This window comes from Corvus hawaiiensis, chromosome 9 (genome assembly GCF_020740725.1).
Source record: "Corvus hawaiiensis isolate bCorHaw1 chromosome 9, bCorHaw1.pri.cur, whole genome shotgun sequence".
NCBI lineage: Eukaryota > Metazoa > Chordata > Aves > Passeriformes > Corvidae > Corvus > Corvus hawaiiensis.
Genome location: NC_063221.1, coordinates 29,275,796 through 29,298,756, shown reverse-complemented (window position 1 = coordinate 29,298,756; position 22,961 = coordinate 29,275,796). Strand labels below are relative to the sequence as shown.

Here is a 22,961-nt window from a genome sequence, read left to right as displayed (position 1 = left end):
CTGGGGGTATTTGGTCTTTATTTTTAATTTATTTTTTGAATAAATGGACCTATTATAAATATTTTCCTTTTGTGAAGTGGCTCGTGTTAGTGCCCCTTGTAGAGTTACGCAGTTAACCTTTAGGTAAATATAAATCCAAATTCTCGAAAAATAAACTCTCAATCCAGCTGTGACTTGAGAGATGCTTTAAGTAAGTGCCATTGAGCTGTAAAGGCTGATGCATCCCTACTGTGCTGTAAAACTAAATATTATTAAATTGGGTTGCGTGCAGGGGGAGGAGATGGAGGTTGTGAAGGACATCTGTTCTGCACAGAGCTCTTCTCCCTGCTCGTGGGGGGATTTGAAGCGTGAGTGAGGAGGGTGAGGGCGTTCCCCCCAGCAGTGCTCCGAGCAGCTGGGCTTGGGGAGAGGCATCTCCTGTCCATGGACCTGGCCAGAGAGCGCTCGCGTCCTGGAAGCGCCACTTTTGGAGCTGTTACTCCTTTTCCTTCTCTGATCAGCCTTCCTTTGCTTTGTCCTTTGTTACTCTTTTCTCAGCTAAGAACATTCATCAAGATGCTGTTGGCTTATTCAGGTGTGTTACACCAGGCAGGTGTATTCAGCAAGCACTGCAACTTCAATTTGTTCATCGCTTTATTTTTCCTCCTTCTTTTGCCATGCGGTGCTTATTCAGATTCCACAGAGGGGGAACTGGGAATTTTGTATTTCAAAATCAGTTCAGCAGATTTTGAAAAGCTATCTTTGAATATTCTATAATACACAGACAGATTTGAAGAGCTTATTAAAGAAAGCCCCTGACACACTTCAGCAATATTAAATCACTTCAGACGGTGCATGGCAGTGTAATGTTACTGAAGCATTTTAAAATGTTAAAAGAGCCTGGATTTGAAAGTACTGGTAGCTTCACAGCCCTTGCTGTGAAAAGTGATTTAAAGTGTCAAAATTATTCCAGTGTTTGCAGTCTGTTACTTTCTTAAATGACAAAGAAGGAACGTTAGTAAATAACTCTAACTGCAGTTAATCTCTGGCCATCTAACCAGCTGATATGCTGGGTTAATATCTTTATTAAATGCTTATTTAATAAGTGGGCAGCTGTTCAGACAGGCCAGATGGACTTCTCTATAATTGTGCTAATAATGAGAACTTTCTCACGGAAAGAAAGGGCAGTAAGAAGATGCATTTAGTGAGGGAACATCCCGACAAATGGCTTCAGGACAGTCTGATCCTCTGCCCTCGACAGCCTGGCTCAAGTAAGTGGTTCATCCCTCAAAGCAAGAGGGACCAGCAGTGAGAACTGGAGCAATGGGTTATTTTCTGCTTGGATGTTTATTCTTTGTGTATTCTTTACCTCCAGAGCCCTGACATCCCCAGTCCTGCCTCCCTCATCCTGCTCCAGCACATTGCTGCTGTGGGTTCACAGCTGGTGCGTTTTTGTCCCCAACAAATACACATTATGTTAAGCTGTAGCTTTCTCCCCTAAATGTTATCTTTTTGCACCTATCCCATTTATATTTCATGGGTTTAATTAACTATTTTCAGAGATCTTTGCAAGAAAGATTACTGGATGGGTGTTAAAATTACAGCTTTGTTTGCGTGGAGACAGATTCTTTTATATTGCAAACATTATCATAAGCAAGAGGAGTGGCAAAGTATGATGTTCTCAGCATGAGCAATGAATACATTTTTCATTTGCCTTTGTTCAAGTAAGAGAATGAAAGCACTAAAAGAGCATTGGAGGAGTAAAAATCTGTACTTACTCTCTGGTAATTGGAATTGGTGCATTTAAGAATTGAGTCCTTGCAGATTTTTTTGCTTTTGGTGACATTTCCAGATACTTCTGCATCGTGGTCTTTGTCCTCCAGCTGCTGGTCCGGAAGTGCTGATCTTCTGTACACCCTGAGCAGTGTCTCTAGGCTGTGGAGGCATCTCAGATATGCCAGAACATCTCAAATATAGATGTTTGAGGTAGTCACAGATAACTGTGTTTAAGCATCTAAAATCCTGGACAATTGGCTCAGTAGATGGAGAACTTTATATGTTTCTCACTTGCTGTGGTTTGGCTTTTTTATTTTCCTTTCATGTTTTAAACCCAGAAAATGACTGTTCCTTTTTGTTTCCTTCCTTCACAGCACTCGAAAGGAGTGAATGAGATGAACTGTTTGGGTTATAGTATCTGAAAGGCTAAATTATTCACTTAGAGAGACGTTCTAAATGAGCCTGACCGAGATCCTGGATCTGTGTGAAGAGGACTAAGGATATAGGATGTCAACTGAGACAGAACTTCAAGTGGCTGTTAAAACCAGCACAAAGAAAGACTCCAAAAAGAAAGGTAGTGACTCATTTCTCTTTATTTGTGTGTGTTTTGTACTTTAATTAGCTCCTACATCAGCCACCTTTGGCACATCTGTGGCTTTTGTGTTATCCGTGTGCTCAGTGAAAAGTGGGATTTGTTAAGCTCAGTGGAAGCAGAAATATGGGGTTTGATTCTCTGACATTAAAAATATATCTTACTGAAATACATCTGGAATGTGAGAAAAAAATTGCATATTTTTTATGGTTCACAAAGAGAAATACAACTTTTAAAATTACTCAACAAAAGATCTTTTTTTTTTCTCTGCTGATAAATACATTTTCTTCAAATGGCTTTTTTCTACTTTGTTTTGAACTAACCAGAGCTTAAATGCACTTTCTGTTACTGGAGCTTGAATCTTACTGACACTTTGTGAAGTTAGAGAACTCAGTGGCAATCTCTAGGGAGATTAATTGTAATCTGGTGAAGGAAATATGAATGAGGAGGAAGAAAACTCAGAATTAAGGAGAAGCTATGGATAAATGTGTGGTTGGATTAGTTCATATTTGTATTTACAATTTTGCCTCAGACTGTAGAGCAGTTCTTTGGAGTGGTAAGTGTGAGAAATGGGACCATGTGAATTTGGTGCTTATGCTCACTTAAAGATTTTTAGTAGGGATTTTTATCCTTAGATTTTTATTCCTATTTTTATTGCTTATGGTTTTAAATACTGGTGAACTTGGAACCCAAGACCTTGAATTCTAGTGGTAGTTTGTGTTGTTCTGTGTAGCCATACTTAGGTTTTTTAAAAACTTATGCATGAGATAGAGATTGAAAACAGATTTAATATTAATTGCTCAAATAAAAAGGGAAAACAAAAAGGAAATAATCATACTTAGTAGTTTTAATACTTGACACAGCAATATTTGAACTTTCATGTGAGCTCTGGATTTTGTCATTCTGTTCCTTTCTATGGGTGTGTAATTTAGCCATTTACTTCTGAGGGTTTTTTACATTTTTCTAAGACAAAAAAAGTCTTATCTTTGCTCATATATGTATAATGCAAATTTTACTCATAGATAACTTGAACTTCTAGGCAGTCATACCATTTACTGCAGCAGTTCTACCGAAACATTTACTAAGGCCTTGTGTTCACTTTAGGGTTTGTATCAGAAATCTTCAGTATAAAGTTTCTAGAAGACACAGCAATTAAAATATTTCAAGTGTTTACTTGGGAAGATGGTTGAAAAATCTTACGACTGCTCTAGGCCTACACTCACAAATCAGAAATGATTCATTTAAGATAAAAAAGCTGCAGCTTGGAAAGGCAAAAAAAGGGGAACTTTGATATAAATGAGAATGTGATCTAAGATGTTTAAGGCAAATAAAGTGGTTTGGTTGTATGATCGTTCCGTTTTTGGGGGTAGGCAGGAAATTAAAAAATGTAATTTCTTTGCAATATGGATAATATCCTTTTGATGTGTGTCTCCAATGTTATTCTGCTGGAGGCTGAAACTTTTGAAACCAGCAAACAACTCTTTTAGGAACTTGACATTTTGTTAATAAAATATTCAGCATCCAACTTCTAAAAACATTCCCATAAATCACAATAACTGAACGCTTCTCTGCCCAAAATCCAATTCTATCCCCCAAATGGAAATTCTGAGAATTCCCCTCAGTGCTGAGGGGGAGTATAAAATACGTTGTGTGGCAGTGATCAGAGTGTCTGGAGAGCTGGAAGGGACAGGGAATGGCAGTGGCACATGCCCAGGATTACTCTGGTTCAGTGTTGTGTGTGCAGCGTGAGTGCATCCCATCACATCAGCCATCCCAGGGCTGGAGCAGTGAATGCTTCACACAGACAAGGTACACAATGCACACACTGTTTGCTATTCAAATCCCACAGAACGAGAGTCAAAAGAAACTTGGTGTGCTCATTTACTTGTCACTGAGTTGTGTGCCCTTGCCTGTATTCCAACAAAGGAGCCCTCCTCTGTATAGTGTGAGTGATGGACACGTGAAAACAGGGATTTTTTTTTTTTCCTTTTTTTCCCCCAAGTTCATTAACTGCAAGCAGTGACAGGTAGCAAGTGCTAACACGAAATTTCTAATGTTGCTAATCAATGAGTTTGATTATCCAGTGGAACTGAGTATTCCCAAGAAATAAGTCTCTGCTGTATAAACAGAAATTTCAGCTCTAGTGTTTTCCCGGTGTTCTGTTGCACTTGTGGAAGAGCTGTGCGTCCTTCTCCATCCAGAGCAGGGACAGGCCTCTTCTGTTGTATTATTCACTGTTTTGGTAGTTCTCCTGCCTTCTGCAGCTCGCAGCAGTGATGGAATGTCTGTCCCAGATTTGTATCCCACACTGGAGGTCTGGGGTGACTGAAAGGGGATGAGGATTAGTGTGGAGTTGGAGCATGGGGCAGGATTCTTTCCTGATCTCAGCCTGTGTCTTTGTAGAGTCACCTAAACCTTTAGTTCTCTCTTCATCTGCATAAACATCTAGTAAGGTAGTGTTTCTTATCTGAAGTGTTGAAATAAAATGAAGCTTAATTCCTAAGATTTGTAAGATACATGGATATAAAACATGATAAAGTGTCAGATAAATGCAAGCAGCTCTTCTTAGTGAAGTACAACGGCCAGAATGAAAACAATGGCTTGTACCTTTGTGGTAATAGTGCCTACCTTGAGTTAAAGCCACTGTGATGTCATTAGTGAACAGTTTAATAACCTGGACAGGTTAGAAGTTCCTTGAGGGTTTCTCATAATTGCTTATAGGCTCTGTAAAGACTGCTGGCTTTGGGGTGACAGGGAAATAGTTTGATTTGTGCTGCAGACGGGGCAAAGATTTTACTGAATATTTCTTTGCTGTTCTGGGAACACATCTCTTCCTGTAGTCCCATGCAAAGCAGTTCCCCTTTGAAACGTTTCTCTTTAAGTGTGGTGTTTTTACAGCCATGAGCTTTCTAGTCAAAGCCAACTCTGCAGTGTCTCCACTGCCATCTGAGCTGGTTTGTGGGGCAGTGTCCTGTTCCAGCACTGAAGGGTTGTCACTGCAGTTAGGGCAAGAACTTAAATACAAAACCCTCTCAGAAGCTGCTGTTTACACACGATCGCAGCTGAGGAGCTCTGATGTTCTGTAGGTAAGTTCAATATTTGTGTGATCATATCAGACTGTAATTTGGTATGTTAACATTATCACCCTAGATAATCTTAAAAGCAGGCTGTTGAAAAATCAAGTACAAATTTTGCCTTTCATTCAGTCCATATTGATCTGATGGATCCAGTGTTTGATGGGCTCTAGAAATGTGTCCTGGTCAGAGGGGTTGGAGTTGTAACTGTCCTGGAAATACAGTTATGGGAACAGAGGTGAGCCAGGCACCTCCCTTCCTCTCCAGATTGTCACTTTGTGCTCCCTGTGCTGTGAAGCTCCTTGTCCCTTGAGGCCAGTGTTTCACCCTGACCTCCACAACCCTCCTTCCTACACTTTATTCCATTTTACAGGCTTACAGTGCGCTAGGTGTTATTGGAGGAGATTATATTTCTGCCATTCCCCACCTCCAGCCCTAATCTTCATGCCACTCTTGCTCATATCTGCTGGTAACTTGGTTTTAATTATTCTTTTTGAGAACTTGCTCACATTTTAAAAGATATCCTGGAGAGGTTTCACATTGTTCTCTAAGTGGAAATCATGAAAAATTCTCAGGAGATTCAGAAAGCTCAGTTTGACGACATTTTGCTGATAAATGTTGGTTTTTTTTTTTTTTTGGTGAGTTTGCCAAAAGTCGTGTGTTCTTTAAGAAGAATTTAGAGAATTAATGATATAACTAATGTTCTTAAATACTGATTTGATTTCATTTGTTTATGACATCTGGTTCATTAAGAAGTGAATAAAAATTGTGTGTTTGTATTGTTCAGGATAGGAAATTAGAATTTTTTATTAGCCAGAGTTGTTAGAAACATAAACCACGTTTGTCTTGTAGTACATGGGGGAAAAGCCTTTTTATAAGTGTGTATAGATTATTGAATCAAATTGAAAACATTTGCTTGAGCCTATCGGAATTAAAATTGATTTAGAAACCTCTCTGGGGGAAATGTGTTCCATTGATGTTGAATTCACACTGATAAGTGCCTGGGAAAATCCCTTTTTGCAAAATCAGCTGAACAGAAAAATTGAAATGGGAGGTTGGTAAAGAAGCGAGCCTGGCTACCAAATTTCGGTGCCGATCTGTGTCTGCTTGGGGTAGGCCAGGAGACTTTTCTTAGAGATTCAATCTCTTCCTCTTGCACTTAAATTCTGTAATTTTTCTATTTGAAGCTTAGGGCTTGTTCTGCAATTCCATCTCTCATTGTATCCCCCACAGCAAGATTCCTGAGTTAATTTTCAAAATGGCAGGGACTTTTCAAAAATGGAAGCAAATAGAGAGAGGAGCTTGGGCATGTTGACAATCAGCATGACAATCCCTGATGCTCAGGGTCCCCTTGGGTGAGATTCCCTTGTTTAATGGGTTTCCAGAGTGTGTGGGAAGCACGTGGCATCTGGAAGCAGCTCTCGGAGCAGGCAGGGCACCAAGCCAGGGATTGCTGCACACAGCCAGTATGAAATGCCAGTGGGGCATTTAGAGAGGGTGGGACGTGCTCTGCTGGAGCTGGATGACTTCTCCTCGCCCTGAGCTGGGCACTCTGTCCTTGCTAGATGGATGTCCAAGTGTCCAAGCCGTGCTCCAGGAGGGAGAGCGAGAGTGGGCTCCGCACGGGGGGCTGGTTCATGCCAGGTGAGGAATTTGCACCAGGGAGGGTTTGTGTGGCAGGACTGGCTTGGAGGTGGTAGATCTGAGTCTGATCCTCTTGGGATCAGGATGGCAAAAAGCTAAAGTGTCCCATTTTATCTCTCTTGACTGCTGATTAAAAGGAATGCAGTGGCTGCGGGACCGTTCACGTGTGGATTGGGCCTCTGGCACAGTCACATCTATTTCCTGGGTCTTTTAACCACTAATGAGAGGCTGGGGTCTGTCTAACTATCTAAAGGAAAACCTTTGCATCCCCAGGAGCAAAACTCTAGTCAGACTAAGATCAAACAGGAGCTACCTAGTTAGTTTAAAAGCCGTTGGGGATAGGAAGCCTTTAAACGAGGTTATGTTTTGTCATTGTCAGTTTTCATCACAGGTGCCTAATGCTACCCAAGTCCTGTTTTGGGCTTCTTAGACCTCATTTGAATCTAGACTTTGCACTAATAATTGCTAAACTTGAGAGGGGAATGGAGGTTTCTGATGGATGTAAAAGTTGCAGTTTTGCTGACACACGGGAATCAGTTTTTACAGCTTTGTTTCCAGATTTCAGAGTTTCAAGTTTCCGGAACTTCAGTTTAAAATAATAAGTGCTATGAACAGTGATGGTGGATTACTTTTTTAATGAATTAACTTTTTTTTTTTTTAAAACTTTGTGATCAGCTAACAACAATTTAAGCATCATCACTGTAACGAGGCATTTCAAGATGTCACGTTGGTATAGGTTCATTTATTTTTCTGATTATGTAGCTAAGATTTGTGGAATCCAGCAAAACTCAAATTTGATCTAAAGAGTAATGAACAGAGGAGCTTCTTTCATTGATTGGGAGTGGATTTGCTTTGTTTTCTTTCAGTAGCTATGAGTTTTTCAATAATTTATAGATCAAGTAACAGCAATATTAATTGATACACTAATTGTGTCCACATGCCTGCCTTTAACAAATCTCTTTTGTGAAATGATTACTGACAATATTAATTGCACGTCTTTTGTGTCTTGATATAAGTTATGAATTCATTCTCAAGTTGAAAGGGGGTGGGAAAATCATTAATTTTGGCATTGTGTAGCTATAATTAACAAGGGTTATCCAATAACCTCTCATCAATTAGAGAGCTCATGAATTCTGTTTTAAATACCACGTACTAAAGGGGGCCTGTGGTTGTTAACTGAAGGATTCTTTGGGGGTGATGGATGTTGTCTCTTGTTGCAGATATGATGTTTACTGTTGTTTTTAATTGGGGGAAATCTGCCTAAACCAAGGTTGGGGCTGGTGTTACTTTGCTGCTCCTCAGCAGAGGAATCAATAATCTGTTGAATATTAAGAATAAGGTTTCTTGAGAGCTTCTGTTATATTCCTCAATGTTTTAGCAGCCATCAAAGCATTTCAATTTGAAATAGTAATCTAGGAGCTTAATGCAATGCATATTCCAGAGAGGATTTGAGTCATGTAACAGTCCATAAATCCAGGTGGGTGTTTCTGTGCTCCAGGGCTGGCTCTGGGAAGCCTGCTGTGAGCATCACCTGTGCATCCTGTACTGTACCTTGTTTCTGGCTTCATCCTCTTGTGCTCTAAAACTACCTCTGAGATTTGACTGAAATACAGAGAAAGTGAGGCTGGGGCTGATAAGGTAGAACTTCTAAACAGGCAAATAAATTAATTTTCTGGGAAACTTTTTTCTCTGCTTGCAGTCATTGAAAAGACTCTCAGCAAAATTGCAAAATTCACATTAGAACTTTTGTGAATGGAAAGCTTTGTTTAGAGAGTTTAGGGAAGAAAATTCTATTGTGTAATGAATAACTGAGCAGGAGTGACCTAATTCGTCCAGATTAGTAGCTAAAATACCTCCAGAGGTTTGGATTAGTAGAAGTTTCCTAATATGGCTCACAGAGAAATATTCTACAGGGACAAGTATCTTGATGGTGATAATGGTTTTGTAGTATTCTTCATCCAAAGAAGATGAAGGTTTGTAGTACTCTTCATCCAAAGAAGATGAAGGTTTGTCGTATTCTTCATCCAAAGATATTTGCTTGCCTAATAAATATTAATAAATAACATTTCTGCCAGCATGTTGCACTGCATGCATTTCAGCATTTGTAATTTTCTGAAACATTTTGCCTTTTCCATCAACATTATTATTACTTGCAGAATTTCCCATAAAATGCAATCAAGTGTTGCTCACTGTATAATACAGATTAGAGGTATCAGCGATGTTGATAACTGCTCCCATTTTGCTGAAGGGGTATCAAAGACAAGTAAATTTGGAATATTAGCTTGATACCAGCATTAAATTGCTCACTACTTTTCCCTGAAATAAACAGATAATACTTAGCATTGATGTCCACATTATTGCACTGTATACTTCTATATATTACTAGGGAAAATTCCTCCAATTTTATATAATCTTACATAATTTATGGAAAATCATGAGCTTTCTTGACCTGTGGACATATGGGGGAAATGTAACTTCATTTCAAAAGTGGTTAGATCTTTGCATCAAAAGCCAGTGCTGATCTCTCAGTTACTTTCCAAAGATTATGGAACAAATCAGGGCAGAGCTTGGTGTGTAATCTGAGGATCCTGTTTGTATTTTGTGCTTTAACCAACACGTTTCACTCTCTCAGTGTTGATATCACAGTAATTTCATTAATCAGCTTGCAAAGGAAAAACTGTGGAGGAATGTACAAGTTAATAGAGACAGGGTTAGGTTTGTGTGTCTAAGCAGCCTGAATCAGAAATGTTTCTTGAGAGATATGTGTATATATATATATATATATATATATATTAGTCACAAAATCTTCAGTTGAAAAATAACTGTCTCCTTAATGTCACAGAACACTGACCACTTCTGGTTAAGAAAAACTTGCCCACAGAACTGGTGGCATTTTGAAATACTACAACAGAAACTGTAAGCCCTTCATTCATGCCTTGTGGTATATTCCTCTTTAAGAGCTCAAAGAAATATGTAGGGAATTTGGCCAAGTAATAGGCTCAGACTTCCTGTGATAAATATGTCAGGGCAGACGTTCACTGTGCTCCTCAGGAGTAAAGAAGAGATGTGGCTGTGATCCTCATACATGATTCTGTTTATAGGATCAATATGGACATTATTGGTCTTCCAGAATAAAGGTAATATATTATATATACATGTAATGTATTTGGGTTGTCCAGTGATAGAGTGGATGTTCCGTGTGAGTCCCTTCCAGCTCAGCTTATTCTGTGATTCTGTGAATGTGTTGAAGTTTAACATTTCTCTTGAAAGTGAATTAGAGATAAACATGTCCTCAGAAACAATGACATCCTATTTGTATTATTTTTATCTAAACATTGTTTTATATAATAGCTAGTGTTGGTATAAGGACAGGAAAAAGAGCATTTCTCTGCTTTTACATTTGCTTAGTTTTGCAGGTGCGACAATATTTAGTTTGATTAACTAAGTAATGTGTTTGTAGGGGCCTTTTGTATGAAAAAGAAAGGGGTGTACTGTAGTGCTCATTGGCATCTTCCCTTCTACTTGCAACAGTAGTGGGGGCAAAGCTGCCATCCCAGTTAGCACTGAACTAAGCCTGAGAGTTGCCAAAGGCCATTGTCAGTCTGTTCCTGGCTGTAAAACCTCGTGTGGAGATGCTCAACCTTTTAAAGGTTTCTGCTTAGAGCCTCCTGAACAGCCAGAGCCTCTCCCCACAGCCTCTCTCCACAAATGAGGATCAGTGGGGTTGAAATCTCTTCTGATTTAGACACAGTGTTTATCCCGTTCTCATTGCCCGGGCTGAAACACAAAACCAAGTTATCACTTATTTGCAAGCAGGCGAGTTTACCCTGTTTATTTACTCCTGGCTTTTCCCAATTCCTTTTATTTATGCAGTTGTGCAGTGCAGGAGAGTAGTTGCCAACACAATATCCATTATTATTCTGACAAGAACGGAGTGGCTTTCACTTCCATTTCCCAGAGACAGCATTACTCATTGCTGCAAAACAGCATTAAAAACAGGAGAAGTAAGGTGAACTGTCACTTGGCTGCTGAGTCCCAAAACTGCCTTCCCTTGCTCCAGATAGATCAAGTTTGAAGTAGAGGTGGGAATGGTGTATGGTCTTTCTTTGTGATGGGGCAGTCAGGAAAGCAAACAAGCTGTTGCTCCATCAGCACAAAAGTCATTAGGAGTGGAACCAAAGAAATTGGGATGATCGTGTTGCCAGCGTCTTCCATTGGAGGTGATTGAATCTGATGGGCTACAGGGTCTGGGGGGAATTCATCCTCTCCCACCTCCTCCTGGCAGTGGTTTCAGTGGCCATAAGATATCCTGCAAAGTTGTCCAAAAGCACAGAAAGCTCCAGCCTCAACTGCCTAAATAATAGCATTTTGCAGCAGACTCTTCTACAAGTGACAGGAGCAGCAGCTTCCTCTGGAGTCAACTTTAATGTCTACCCTGCTTTAACCACCAGCAAATGTTGAATAGCTAATATGTGATCTATAATTACACCTCTTAATGCTCTTAGTTTAGTTAGAGGAAGAATTGTGTAGTGAAAAGGATATTCAGGGAGTGAAATGAAATTAAGTGCAGTCTTTTGAGGTTAGCTATTAATTTCATTTTAAATATAAAATTGCCTTCAAAGTAATAAGAGGGTAATATTCACACGTCACAATAATGTGCTGATAACTAGGTGGAAGGCAAAAACACCAGTAGTAGTTGGATGAACTAATCTTTTTTTTTATACCTTGTGTTGCCTGTGTAAGTTTTAAATTGAATTGAAATGTCCAAAGTCACATAAAGTGAATTAAATGCACTAGGGAAATTGGGTGTACTCTGTACTCAGGCATGGCTGAAGTTTAATATTGACATGGTTACCTAGGTGTGTTTAGTGTTTGCTGTATTTACTAGTGTAGGATGTTTATGGTTTATAGTTCTTTTTAAAAAAAATTCACCTGTCTGAAGTGTCTCTTTAAAAATAATCTGTTACCAGCCCTTCCCAGTAAAACTGGATGTGGAAGAACACAGTCTCTGCCGTAGTGAGCATGTCAAAAGGATGGCACTGCTTGAGAGGCACTGGAGATCAAAATGAAAGCTACCTACAGAATTCTTTATCTCTCTTGCCTATTTTCTTTCCCTGTGCTAGACTATAACTAAAGCAATACATTGTATCTATGCCTCTGTTTAATTGCATTAAAGAAATGCTGGGGCTGTAAGGTTAAGCACTAAAATTCTAAGGAAGCAGAGCCTCAAAGTTGCCTGTGTAAGCCTCATTTAACATCCCTTCAGGATATACATTTTCATACAGCTTTTAATGAGCTGAGCTCATCTTGCTGTTTCCTGGAGACCTTTGTCCTGCTCAGTGAATGGAAGGACAGTGGTCAGGGAACATGCTCCATTTGGGGCTGCTTTCTGTGCTTGGCAGCCAGGATGGAGCTGCCTGCTTTGTTTGCATGACACCCCAGCCTGAATGTGAATACATGGATATGGATGGAAGCACTAGATCTAAATTCCTTACATCTCAGGGAAATTCTTTTCACAGATACCTCTTAAATAAGTTTAAAATGAGAAGCTGAATGACTGGACGTCGGTACAGGGCCTCAGAGGAGTGGTCAGAGCAGGATTTGGGAGGGATTATTTTGGCAGAGGACCAAATGAGAAGGGACTGAGAGTTGGTTAAGATAGGGGTGCTTAACAGGAACCCGCGGTTAGAGCAGAGGGAGATGAACAATCTTTAATGATGCTGAGGTTTATTAGAGATTATCTAACTCTAGAATGCTGCAAAGGCCCATACTTTGAAGCTCATCTGCATGTGCATGTGTTAATGAGGTTCAGGATAATGCTAATTAATAATAATTCTTCTTAGGTCAAGTCCTTCCCCACAAAACAAGTGTAAGTGGTGCCACTCAGTGCTAGATATTTACTTCAGTGAAACACAGCTTAGGTGTTCAAAAACCTCTTGAAAGGATTCTTACCAACCTGAAAGCTCACTTTAATGCTGATTTGTAGGTTCATGTCTGGGGTTTTTTTATGTAGAGATATTTAAGAGAGCAACAAGGATCCTGGGGTCAGGTATCATGGAAGCAGCGAACCTTTATTGTGTTTAAAAACGTTTAGGATTTTATCTTAATTTCATTATTCATTCATTTTAAATTATCTCACAACCATTTTCAGGGACATGGTCATTTAAGCAAATAAAGATAAAGTAAATATATATTCCATATATTTAAAAACCTAGTAAACTCTCTGCAGTAATTTCTTAATTCAGTAATTCCTCATACTCTATTCAATGCATAAACTGCTGGTGTACTGAAAAGATTATGAAGATAAAGAGGAGGTTTGGGGTTGGTTTTTCTTAATCTTGTGGTAGAACCAATTATTTGGAGCTAAATGTCCATAGAGCAGTCAGATATTGGATTTCTAGTATGTGAGATTATGTGTTGATAAGAAATACTTTGTGTCTTTGTATTAAACTCCTCTGGTTTTAAGACAAAATATAAGAAAAGGATTTTGAGGGGAGATGTGTATCTTTTTGGTAATGAAGCAATCAGTGGAAATTTAAACGTGCAGTAAGGACTTCTATAAACACACTATGGAAAATGGATTTCCTGTTGCCTGTTAAGACTGACATAAAGATATCACTCGTACTAAGTAACCTGATAGTTGCTACTGGAGTCCAGTTTTGTAGTAAAATGTTCACAACAGAGGAAATAGGAGGCCTTGAAGATCTGAAAAGCAGGTTGTTTCTCACCTTTTACTCCAAGGTCAGCTTCCAGGGAAGTCATATTGACATTTAATCTGGTTTTGTATATTTCATAACGAGGAAGCTCATTTGGAATTGTTGGCCAACACGAGTGAGAAAGTCAGAGCTCCACCTCTGTGTGAAGTTGTCAAAGAGGACTCCTATATTCTATTACGTTTGTGTGGCGAATATGAGACCTTTTTTTCCACTGCTGGATTGCAGGTGAATGCTCCAGTTAGAGACAGGGGGGGGAAAAGACACCAAAGGTGCATCTCTTAATGTGTTTTTTCAGGACTGTGAAGTTATCTTCGGAAATGTAACTTGAAGCTCGTGTGAGTTCAGTGACCATCAGATGAACTCGGTGAGGGCGGCGTTACATATTCTGTGCTTTCTTCTTGCTCTGTTCCACACAGTCTATCTCCAGCAGATAAGCCTAAACTATTACAACATCATCTTTTGTTAATGCCCCATAACCTCTGCAGGCCAGATTTTGTCATTTCTGTCATTCCACACTAATTATATCCAAACACAAGCTGATTTACTTTTTTCTCTCAAAGCAGATGATGCTTGGAGGAGACTGAATTCTCTAACATTAGTAATGAAGTTTCCATTTGAAGTAACCCAGTTCAAAGGGAGAAAATTTCCCCTTTAGGTTTAGAGCAAAGGTTCTAAAAGCCTGAGATGTGAAAATAAAGAGGCACTAGCTATAAATACCTTTCAAATTATGTCTCTTTAGACTTGCTGAAATGTGTGGTTAAGCTTCTTTCTAGCTGCTTTAAAATATTCAAGGTTATTGGCCTGCATTAAACTCAAAACCCTTCAGATACCATTTTTTTAACCAAGTTATTCAGACCTGACAGGCGGAAAGATTTGGAAATGGGGATCTGTGAGGAGAAAAAAACCAACAGACTTGAAAGAAGGAGCTGGGTGTTCTCTCCTAAAAACATAATGTTAGTATTTTTATTACACTCAAAAGTGAATTATCTTAATTAGTAAGAGTATAGCGCAAGCAGTTCCCTCTTGCCAGTGCTGTTTATATAAACTAAGCATCCCTGGAATATGGATATTTAGTCAGCCAAACTCTCATGTCTAGAATACATTAATATGCTTATGCCATATATGGCATTAATATGCTTATGCTATGACCAAGGCAAAATATTCCAGGTGCATCACCTTTCAAAGTTCCTGTGCCAGCATTTGGAGCAGGGTTTTCTCTTCATCTGCTGTGTGTGATGGCCTTTGAGGTCTGAGATTTCATAATCAGTACGTTCCTGTTCATCAGAATTTCATCTACTTGGATACATTAATTTACACATTTACTTATCTCAAGCCTAATAAGTAGAATTAAGTAAATGCTAAGTCAAAATTGTTGAGAGAAACACTTTCCTTTCATGAAAATTTCAGCTTTGAATCTGGAATTCAGCCATTAGAGGGGAGAGTTCGGAGTGCAGCTGGAACAGCCTTATCCCAGTGAATGCACAGCTGGGCCAGTGCTTGCCTTGGCAGTGGTGGAATTCCTCCAAATGAGGGTGTTTCACACACCACTTTAGAAAGGGAACTGGATTCAAGGGCAATGAATCCCAACACTCATTATATTAAACGGAAGCACTGGATTCATTGTGTGATTGGAGGCGGCTCTTTGTGCTCCCTTTTTAAAAAACCTCCTAAGTGGTGTAAGAGATGGGAAAGATTGTGCCAAAAGCATTGAATCACTCGGAGCATCTCGAGCCATTGGATCCTGCAGATTTTTCTTTCTTGTGTCAGCCGGAGGTGTGGCTAAAGCTTCAAATGACTCTTCTTTAATGTACTTAACCTTTGTACCAGAAACACCCTCATTCATTTAGTGCCTAAGTACAGCAGGAGATTGGAGCAGCGTTGCCAACCTCTGCAAATGCTGTAATCATGGTATTAACCTACTTCAGAGCCCCGGGAGCATGCTCACTTTGTGAGGGGAGCAAGAATGTTTTCATCACTCCGAGTTCACTGGCAGGTTTTGAAACCAAATTCCGCTCCTTTTATTTATTTGTCTCAAAGTGGAAGGTGCAGTGGAAGTGGTGGTTCCATCTTCCATTCTGCTTGGAGGAATAAGAGTTTCTTGTACGTTTTCTGTGCCTCTGGGAGAAGATTTGTGTTTATTGCTGCTGTGCACAGACACAGAGATTTTCCTAGCACCTGGAATGTTGTTTTAGGAAAAGGAATGGACAACTTGATATATCCCAAAGAAATCTGCCAGTCAGCTTTGGGTTTCCAGCTTACAACAGCTTATAGTTATTACAAGCAGAGCCCTTTCAGCATTTTAGGCACCACAAGTGAGTATAAAAGACAATGCTCATGCGCACAGTGTACAATTTTCATGGTTACAATCCCAAAAGATTCCATTCTAAAGCAAACGTGATTCTTTTGTTAGAGACCCACGTACAGAAATTTAAGAATGGTCAGGTTTGTAGCCAGCTGTCCATAACCTGATGCTTCTTTCCAGCTCTTACCCTCCTGCAGCTGAAACTTCCAGATTTCCTAGAATGATTTTGGGGGTACTGCTGTAGGTGAAGAGCCTTTTGGGCTTGTGAGTATGTTTAGAGGAAGTCACACGGAGCAACTGTTTCAATGATGAAGGATGAGTTGACCTGAAAATGGAGCCTTCAAGGAAACAAGAGTAAGAAAGGAGCAGGAATTGTTGCTATTTTTAATTACTATTCAGTAGGTATCATGCCTGGACCAGCCCCACAGAACTCAGTGCGTGGTCTCGGCGCTGCATCTCCACCATGCCTTAAAAAGAGAGGAAGTTGGCATTTTTTCTGGACAAACAATCCCTGTTTTCCTTCCAGTTATTTTTCAGTGAAAAGAAGCAACAGCCAGCTTTCTGGTTCTAACTGCACTCATAATAATAGCATGTTGGCAGCAACGGTGAAGAAGGGAAAATTCACGCCTTTGCAGCTAAACATTTTGTTCTGAACTGTATTTTAATTACAAAATGTCACTTTGTGATAAATGAAGCTTTCTTCTTCTAGCTGGTTTCAATTAAGTTTTGTTTTAAGAAGGAAGAATAGGTTTTAATAAAGCTCAAAATACATAAAAATATTTCATTTTGACTTTAGTAGAACAAAGAGGATTTTAATATTGAATCAATATCAAATAACTTGAAGTTATCTTGCTGTGGGCCTTGGTTTCTTGCTATCCAGGTTGCTCTTTTTACTGGCCAGGGTCACCACTGACTCCAGTGGGTGTTTTTTACCTTTCCAGATGTTGAATTGCTGCATCCCAGATGCTGGCAGGAAAAGTCAAACCAACCCTGCCCTTGGGGTTTCTCTGAGCTTAGAGATTTTGTGGAATTAGGCGCACAAACATAGACTCACTTCATGATTAAGGATTTTGACTTAAAGGAAGAAGCTGTTTCCTGTAGAGAAAGATGTGGGGAATAAACATCTTGCTGTAAGATGACATCTTTAATTTGACTTTTGAGTAGTGGATTCATCAGAAGGCAGTTGACTGGATATATTCTGTCTGGCTCCCATCTGATGTGTGGTGTCATTCATTAAGCTCCAGGGTGAAGAACCCTCAGGGAGATTTCATGTAATCAAGAAACCTACCACAAAATGTTTACACTCTTGTGGGAAATCAGGAGGAAAAGATTAATTTTTAGTTTGCTAGAGCTGTCCCATTAAGGCAAATTTGCTGGGGACTCTGCTTTGGAACTAGTGCAAAAGTTTTGCACATTTAATATGGAGGGCTCAGCTCTCAGTTGTGTCAAAATAAATCTGCTGAAACCAGTGCAGACAAATTTCCCAGAAGTTACCAAACCAAGACACCATTTTAAAAGTATAGTTTGTGTTAGCTGAAACCAGTATGGAAATGTCTTTTCCTAGAATTGGCACTTTCAAATGATGTATTCACACACTTTCATTAGTGTGTGAGTGGTCTGGTGACATAGCTGAGAGTGGGGTACATGGCAGTGATTTCAGGGAATTGGTGGCCCAGGTGTCTGTCCATGGCACAACATTTAAATAAAGAAAATTAGAAAAAAAATAGCACTGTCCTCAAGATGAAGGTTTGGGGGGTTTTCCCCACTCAGACAAGAAACCCACAAAATACTGCAGTGTAGACAAAGCTGCAGATTGGATAAAAGCCTTAAATTCCAGTTACTGAGTTTAGGGTCTGGGCAGTGCCTCATCCACATCCAGACTCTTAACGGAGCACTCTGTGGAGGGAATGTGATTTTCTCTTTAAGATGCCTGAAATAAAGCTGGCTCTCTAAGAAGGAGAGATTTTAAATATCTTGTCATTGTGAAGGGATTTTGGTTCTCCGGCTGTAAGAATAAACATACATGACTCCAGGTCTGCTGCTTGCAGGGTCGGGAAGGATTCTTTCAGGGAAATAAATTAATGTCAGTGATTTCTCTGGTTATTTTTTAAATGTGAATAAATGCACCTTTCAGTTCGAGGTGTCTCTAGTTTTCAGAATGGTCAGCACAATGTGGTTTGTAGACATGGCAATTTAATGCTGTGAAAATCTTCTGGCAGTAAGACAGATGTAGCAAACCCCTTGTTGGAAAGGCTTTGGAAGAGGAGCAGGTAAGGATTTAACACCCAAGGAGCTGCTAAGCGCACAGGCACTTGATTTTCTGTGTTAGGGAAAAAGGCAGAGTGGCTGTGGAATGTGAGGAAATCAGAATTTCTCCAACATTTTTATTCTCATAGAAATAGAAGGAAATTGCTGCTGAGGAGAAGGGAAAAGCTGCTTCAGAAATCCAGCTGCTGTTGGGTTTGGAGCTGTGTAAATACTTCTTGCTCTGAGTTGGTCCAGGTTCTTCACTGTCCTGTTATATGACCATATTCACAAAAAGAAACCTTTGTTTCTCTCTTTTTAGACCCATTTTATTCCCCTCAGTCTGTGACAAAGATGTACATCTTGCTGTAAACGTGTGAAAGGCTGTAAATATTTTCATATCCCGCAGGTAAAATATGCAGTGCGACACAATTAAAATATAAAAATATTCACCGTGTTTCTTAAGCAGTTTTGCCTCCCTTCATTTGGCAGCACATTGTCAGGACATTCCTAATGAATCCAGCCTGCAGCAGAAGCTGCTCTCTTCCCAGTTTTCCCTTTATGAGTTAACAAAGAGAGAAAAGTAGGGAAAGTGTGTCAGTGGCATCGGGGAAAATGACAGGCAGCTTCAGGGGCAGGTGGTGGATCTGCACAGCTCCGGAGGTGCCATGAGCCTCCAAACCCACTTTGGACTCTGCTTGTAGGAAATTGAGAATTCTGCCCAAGGCAGATAAAAAGGAAATTTGGGATGGAACAACTTTAGTCAAATAACTTCGGCAGAAAATGCTTTTTTTTTTTTCCTTGCCTATAAATCCCAAAAGGCGCACACACAAATCACGTCAGCCTTGTTTTCTGAGGCTTCTTTTTAATTTTTCTTCCACTTTTTTTTTTTCAGCTGTGTGGCAGATTTAGGCTATATCGTGCTTGAGTTTTAAGGAAGTTCTGACGGTTTCGTATTTCTGACTTGTCTCCCTTTGAGCAGTGCTGTGATGCTGAATTGAATTAGCCATAATAACTGGGCTGTAATTTCAGGTATTTCCTTAAACTATTTACCAGTATTATTGCAGCAAATCAAGCGCTTCTGGTAGTGCATTTTTCCTAAACTAAGTGATTGCTTTGAAAAGATCTGCTTAAATTTGTCATTTTATACTGAATATCCCCTACATATTAAGAATCCTTTGTAGTCTAAATACACCCAAATGGGAATTTGTTCGCCAATATTGGAGTTCTGATCACACCATGGTTTGGTTTTCTTCAACTCCTTTTACAGTCTCAATCTAAATTAAAATTTTTCCTTTTCAAACTGGGTTTAGTGGGCTATTCCTGAAAAAGCTCCGTTCTTCCTCGCTTCCCCATCAAAACTTACAGCCCAGAAGTAACTTTGGGAGTGTGGGAATTGCAGTGTTTGCAAATACACAGGCAGAAGATTGCTCTAATACAGCTGTTAGTCTTTATGGATTTACCTTCATAAATAATTAACCATGACCCTAAATGAAAAACTGTTTAGATTTTTCTTTTCCTTAGGTGGGCTGAGATACAGTATTTCAAGTAAATCGTCTTTCAGTGTCTCCCCAGTTTCATTTGTCTCACTTTAATTACTGCTCTTTGGCATCATTACAGTCTTTTTTCTATTTCTGTCTACATATATAATGTTTCTGCAATGCTTTTCCAGAGGCTGCAGGTAAAGTGCAATTCCAGCAATGCAGAATAGAAGGTGGTGGTGCATAAGCAGTGCCACAAGGATGAGAGACAGTGAGTGCTTAGAGCAGTTAATGGAAAAGAGCCAAAGCTTCACTGTTATGAATTACAGGAAGAAGCATTTTGTAGTCTTTAAACAAAGCCTCATATGATTATTGAAGTCAGAACTTAAACACTGGCCAGTCATCAGTCATGTCAGTATATTTGTTTCAAGGGTGGAAATATATTGTTTTTCTTCAGTGTTAGGAGCCTCAGTGAACTGCAGCATCTATTTTGATTTGCCCTGTCTTTTTTTTTTTTTCTTTTGAACCTCCCATTGCAGGGATTTTCTCCCTAATTGGTTTGCTGGAGTGTCCTGGGAGGTGTTGCTAGAAAAGTGCAAGGGTTGTTTTACTACATCCTAGAGGCCTTCTGCAAACCCGGCTTGCCCTGCATGGCCTCAGTTATTTCTTCCTTTATTATATCCCTCTCAATCCCACTCACGCTTCCATCCTTGATAACAGCAGTCTGAGATTGGCCTGAGAAAGTTTCTCTGTGCATATTGTTCCATAATACACTTTCCTTGAAGGTTTCTAGAATTAACCTGTTGTGGAAATAAGCATCCTTTTGCTACCATGGAATGGGAAATAACCTGAGAGAAAGATCCTGACAATGGTTTCTCTTCACTGAACTTGCACTGAGGATAATTTTTGGGTATTGTTTGCTGAACAAGAGAGAGGGTTTGTAGCATCTTGAAGGGTGGCTTTAAACAGTCTTCCCTCACCTTTTCACACTATCTAGGAAACCAAAGGAAGGTTTGGAGGCATTTAATAATGCTGGGCTCCATCAGTGGCTCTGTGTTGGTGTTGTTGTGGAGTTCCAGTGCATCCACAAATGTTTTGGATCCAATATAGAAAGGAGAATTAGTGGCTGTAAAGGTCTGGTGAGGGTTGAGAGCTGTCTCTGCCGAGTGCCCCTGTTACTCACATAAGGCTGAGTTACTTTTACCTCAGGTGTAGTTGCCATCTAGATACAGGACTAGAAAACCACTTTTCCTACTTCCCTTAGCATTTAGAGAAATAAATTATAGAAAAATGAGATCGCAGTTGCAGAAGAATGGAAGATTTGGAGCAAATAGCAAGTGTATCAAAGCAAATGGCATATGTGGGAAATCTCACCTGCCTTTTAAAACAAGGTCAGAGGACTTTGAGCTCTCCTAAAGTCACAATTTAAAATCCATGACTTGTGCTGTTGGTGTCTTCCCACTCAGTGTGGGTAGCATTTACAGAACTGTAAATATAAAATGTTTTTATTTAGCTCCCCTTCTTGCAGTAAATAAAATTCAGAGGAAAATGTGTGGAGGGGCACAGAAATGGTCTTTTTGTACAGAAAGCTTGATCCAAGCAAAGGGGTTCACGAAGTTTCCAGCAAACCTTCAGTGTACAAGGAGGAAAACATAGTGAACAGCAGACAAACAAGTAAAGGGGGATTAACATTCAGATACCCCTGTGGAAAACAACACACTGTGATAATACATTGATAAGCAAAGAACATTCCAGCTGATGGTAACAAAGTGTGTGTCAACAGCCTTTCATCCTCGCTGCTTCCCTTGCAGGACATAGGCAAGTATTTTTCCTTTAGTTTATTTCACTGAGAAATGAAAATATTGCTCTCTTTCTTCCCTTTGTCTGGAATGGAAATGCAGACGAGTAAGTATATTTAAGAAGTATTTTTGAGAACCTGCTATACAAGAAGCTGGTAATGCTAATGTACATTTTGAGGTTTCCATTGCTGGACATATTTTGGACATACTGAAACACAAAATTAGTAGAGATGCTGTACACATCTGTAAATACTGCCCATGGAGGTGGGTGTCTGTCTTTTTTATCCCACATTTCAAAGTACTGTACAAAGTTTGAAACTAAATCAAGTGAGGAATTCACAGAAATCACATGTGCACTCTGCCTATTGTGAGCGGTGCGTTTTAGAACTTTATTTTAGAGCTACTTTTTAAAAATGAAAATGAACCTGCATACATCAGTGATGGGCAATGAATGCAAAAATAATAAAGCAATCAGCCACCACTGAAATGCTGCCACCTCTCAGGAAATGACAGCAATTTGCCCATGCTGCAGCGCATCGCAGCATCATCCCTCATTTTAATATTTGATTTCCAAGATTCATGTTTCTGATGTTTATGACAGGTGTAAATCTTGGAAATCCAGCGATGTAAAATTATGGACTCGACACCCAGAGTTAGGCTTTTTGTGCTTCTTAGCTACTAAATAACATCAGTTAAAGGAACAAGGATTGCTCTGTCTGGGCACGAGTCTTCCCGGATGTGAATGTCATTAGGTGGTGTCTCTGATGATCTGATAAAAAGTTCTGTGGTTTGTCCTGTAAATCAGTGAAGGGCAGATAAACTCCATTGATTTTACAAAAGAAAATGCTGTTTTTCTGTATTAAAAGATACCAGCCAAACTCCCTGCCTGTAAAGCCTTTTCTCCTCAGCAGAGGCTCCTCTCTCAGGCGTTGGTGAGCTGCCGGCTTCAAGCCTTTCAAGCAGCTGTACCTGTTCTTGTAGAAGGACTCAGCACTAATGGCTCTGAAAGAAACAAGGTTTTCATTGACTTTCCAATTTCTCCAGCCTGGGTTGAGAGCTGAATTTTACCTCACTGTCACTCACCTTCACTTTTGTGAAGGATCCTGAGCTGGATGTGGGGTGACAGTTCCAACAGGGATGCTGCTGCTCTGGGCGGTGCCACGTCGGGTTCTGTCACTGAACACACACAGGAGGAAAATGCATTTTTCTTTATCACGTATGAGAATATTAGCTGTAATTAATATGGGTTTATTGCAAAGCCATTTTTAGGCAAGCCATTAGACAGTGATGATGGAAAGGCACAGCCTTAAGTTTTGTTGTAGCAGTGCTGCCTGCAATGTTGTGAGTGCTTTGC

At 39.8% G+C, this 22,961-nt stretch overlaps 1 protein-coding gene across 20 annotated transcripts in view; it reads left to right on the top strand.

The window, feature by feature from the left end:
- The window catches only part of DAB1 (DAB adaptor protein 1), a 415,295-nt gene that overhangs the window by 308,929 nt on the left and 83,405 nt on the right, over positions 1-22,961 (top strand). For 11 of the 20 annotated variants that reach the window (XR_007205343.1, XR_007205342.1, XM_048312676.1 and 8 more), the window contains exon 1: positions 6,972-7,065. Coding sequence is in view for 18 of the 20 variants with exons in the window: in XM_048312676.1 (XP_048168633.1) it covers positions 6,987-7,065 (79 nt within the window). In the remaining 2 variants the exon portion in view is untranslated. Of the gene's footprint in view, positions 1-2,129; positions 2,330-6,971; positions 7,066-22,961 lie in introns of those variants that run through there. The other 9 variants (XM_048312664.1, XM_048312665.1, XM_048312662.1 and 6 more) reach the window with 1 other exon arrangement.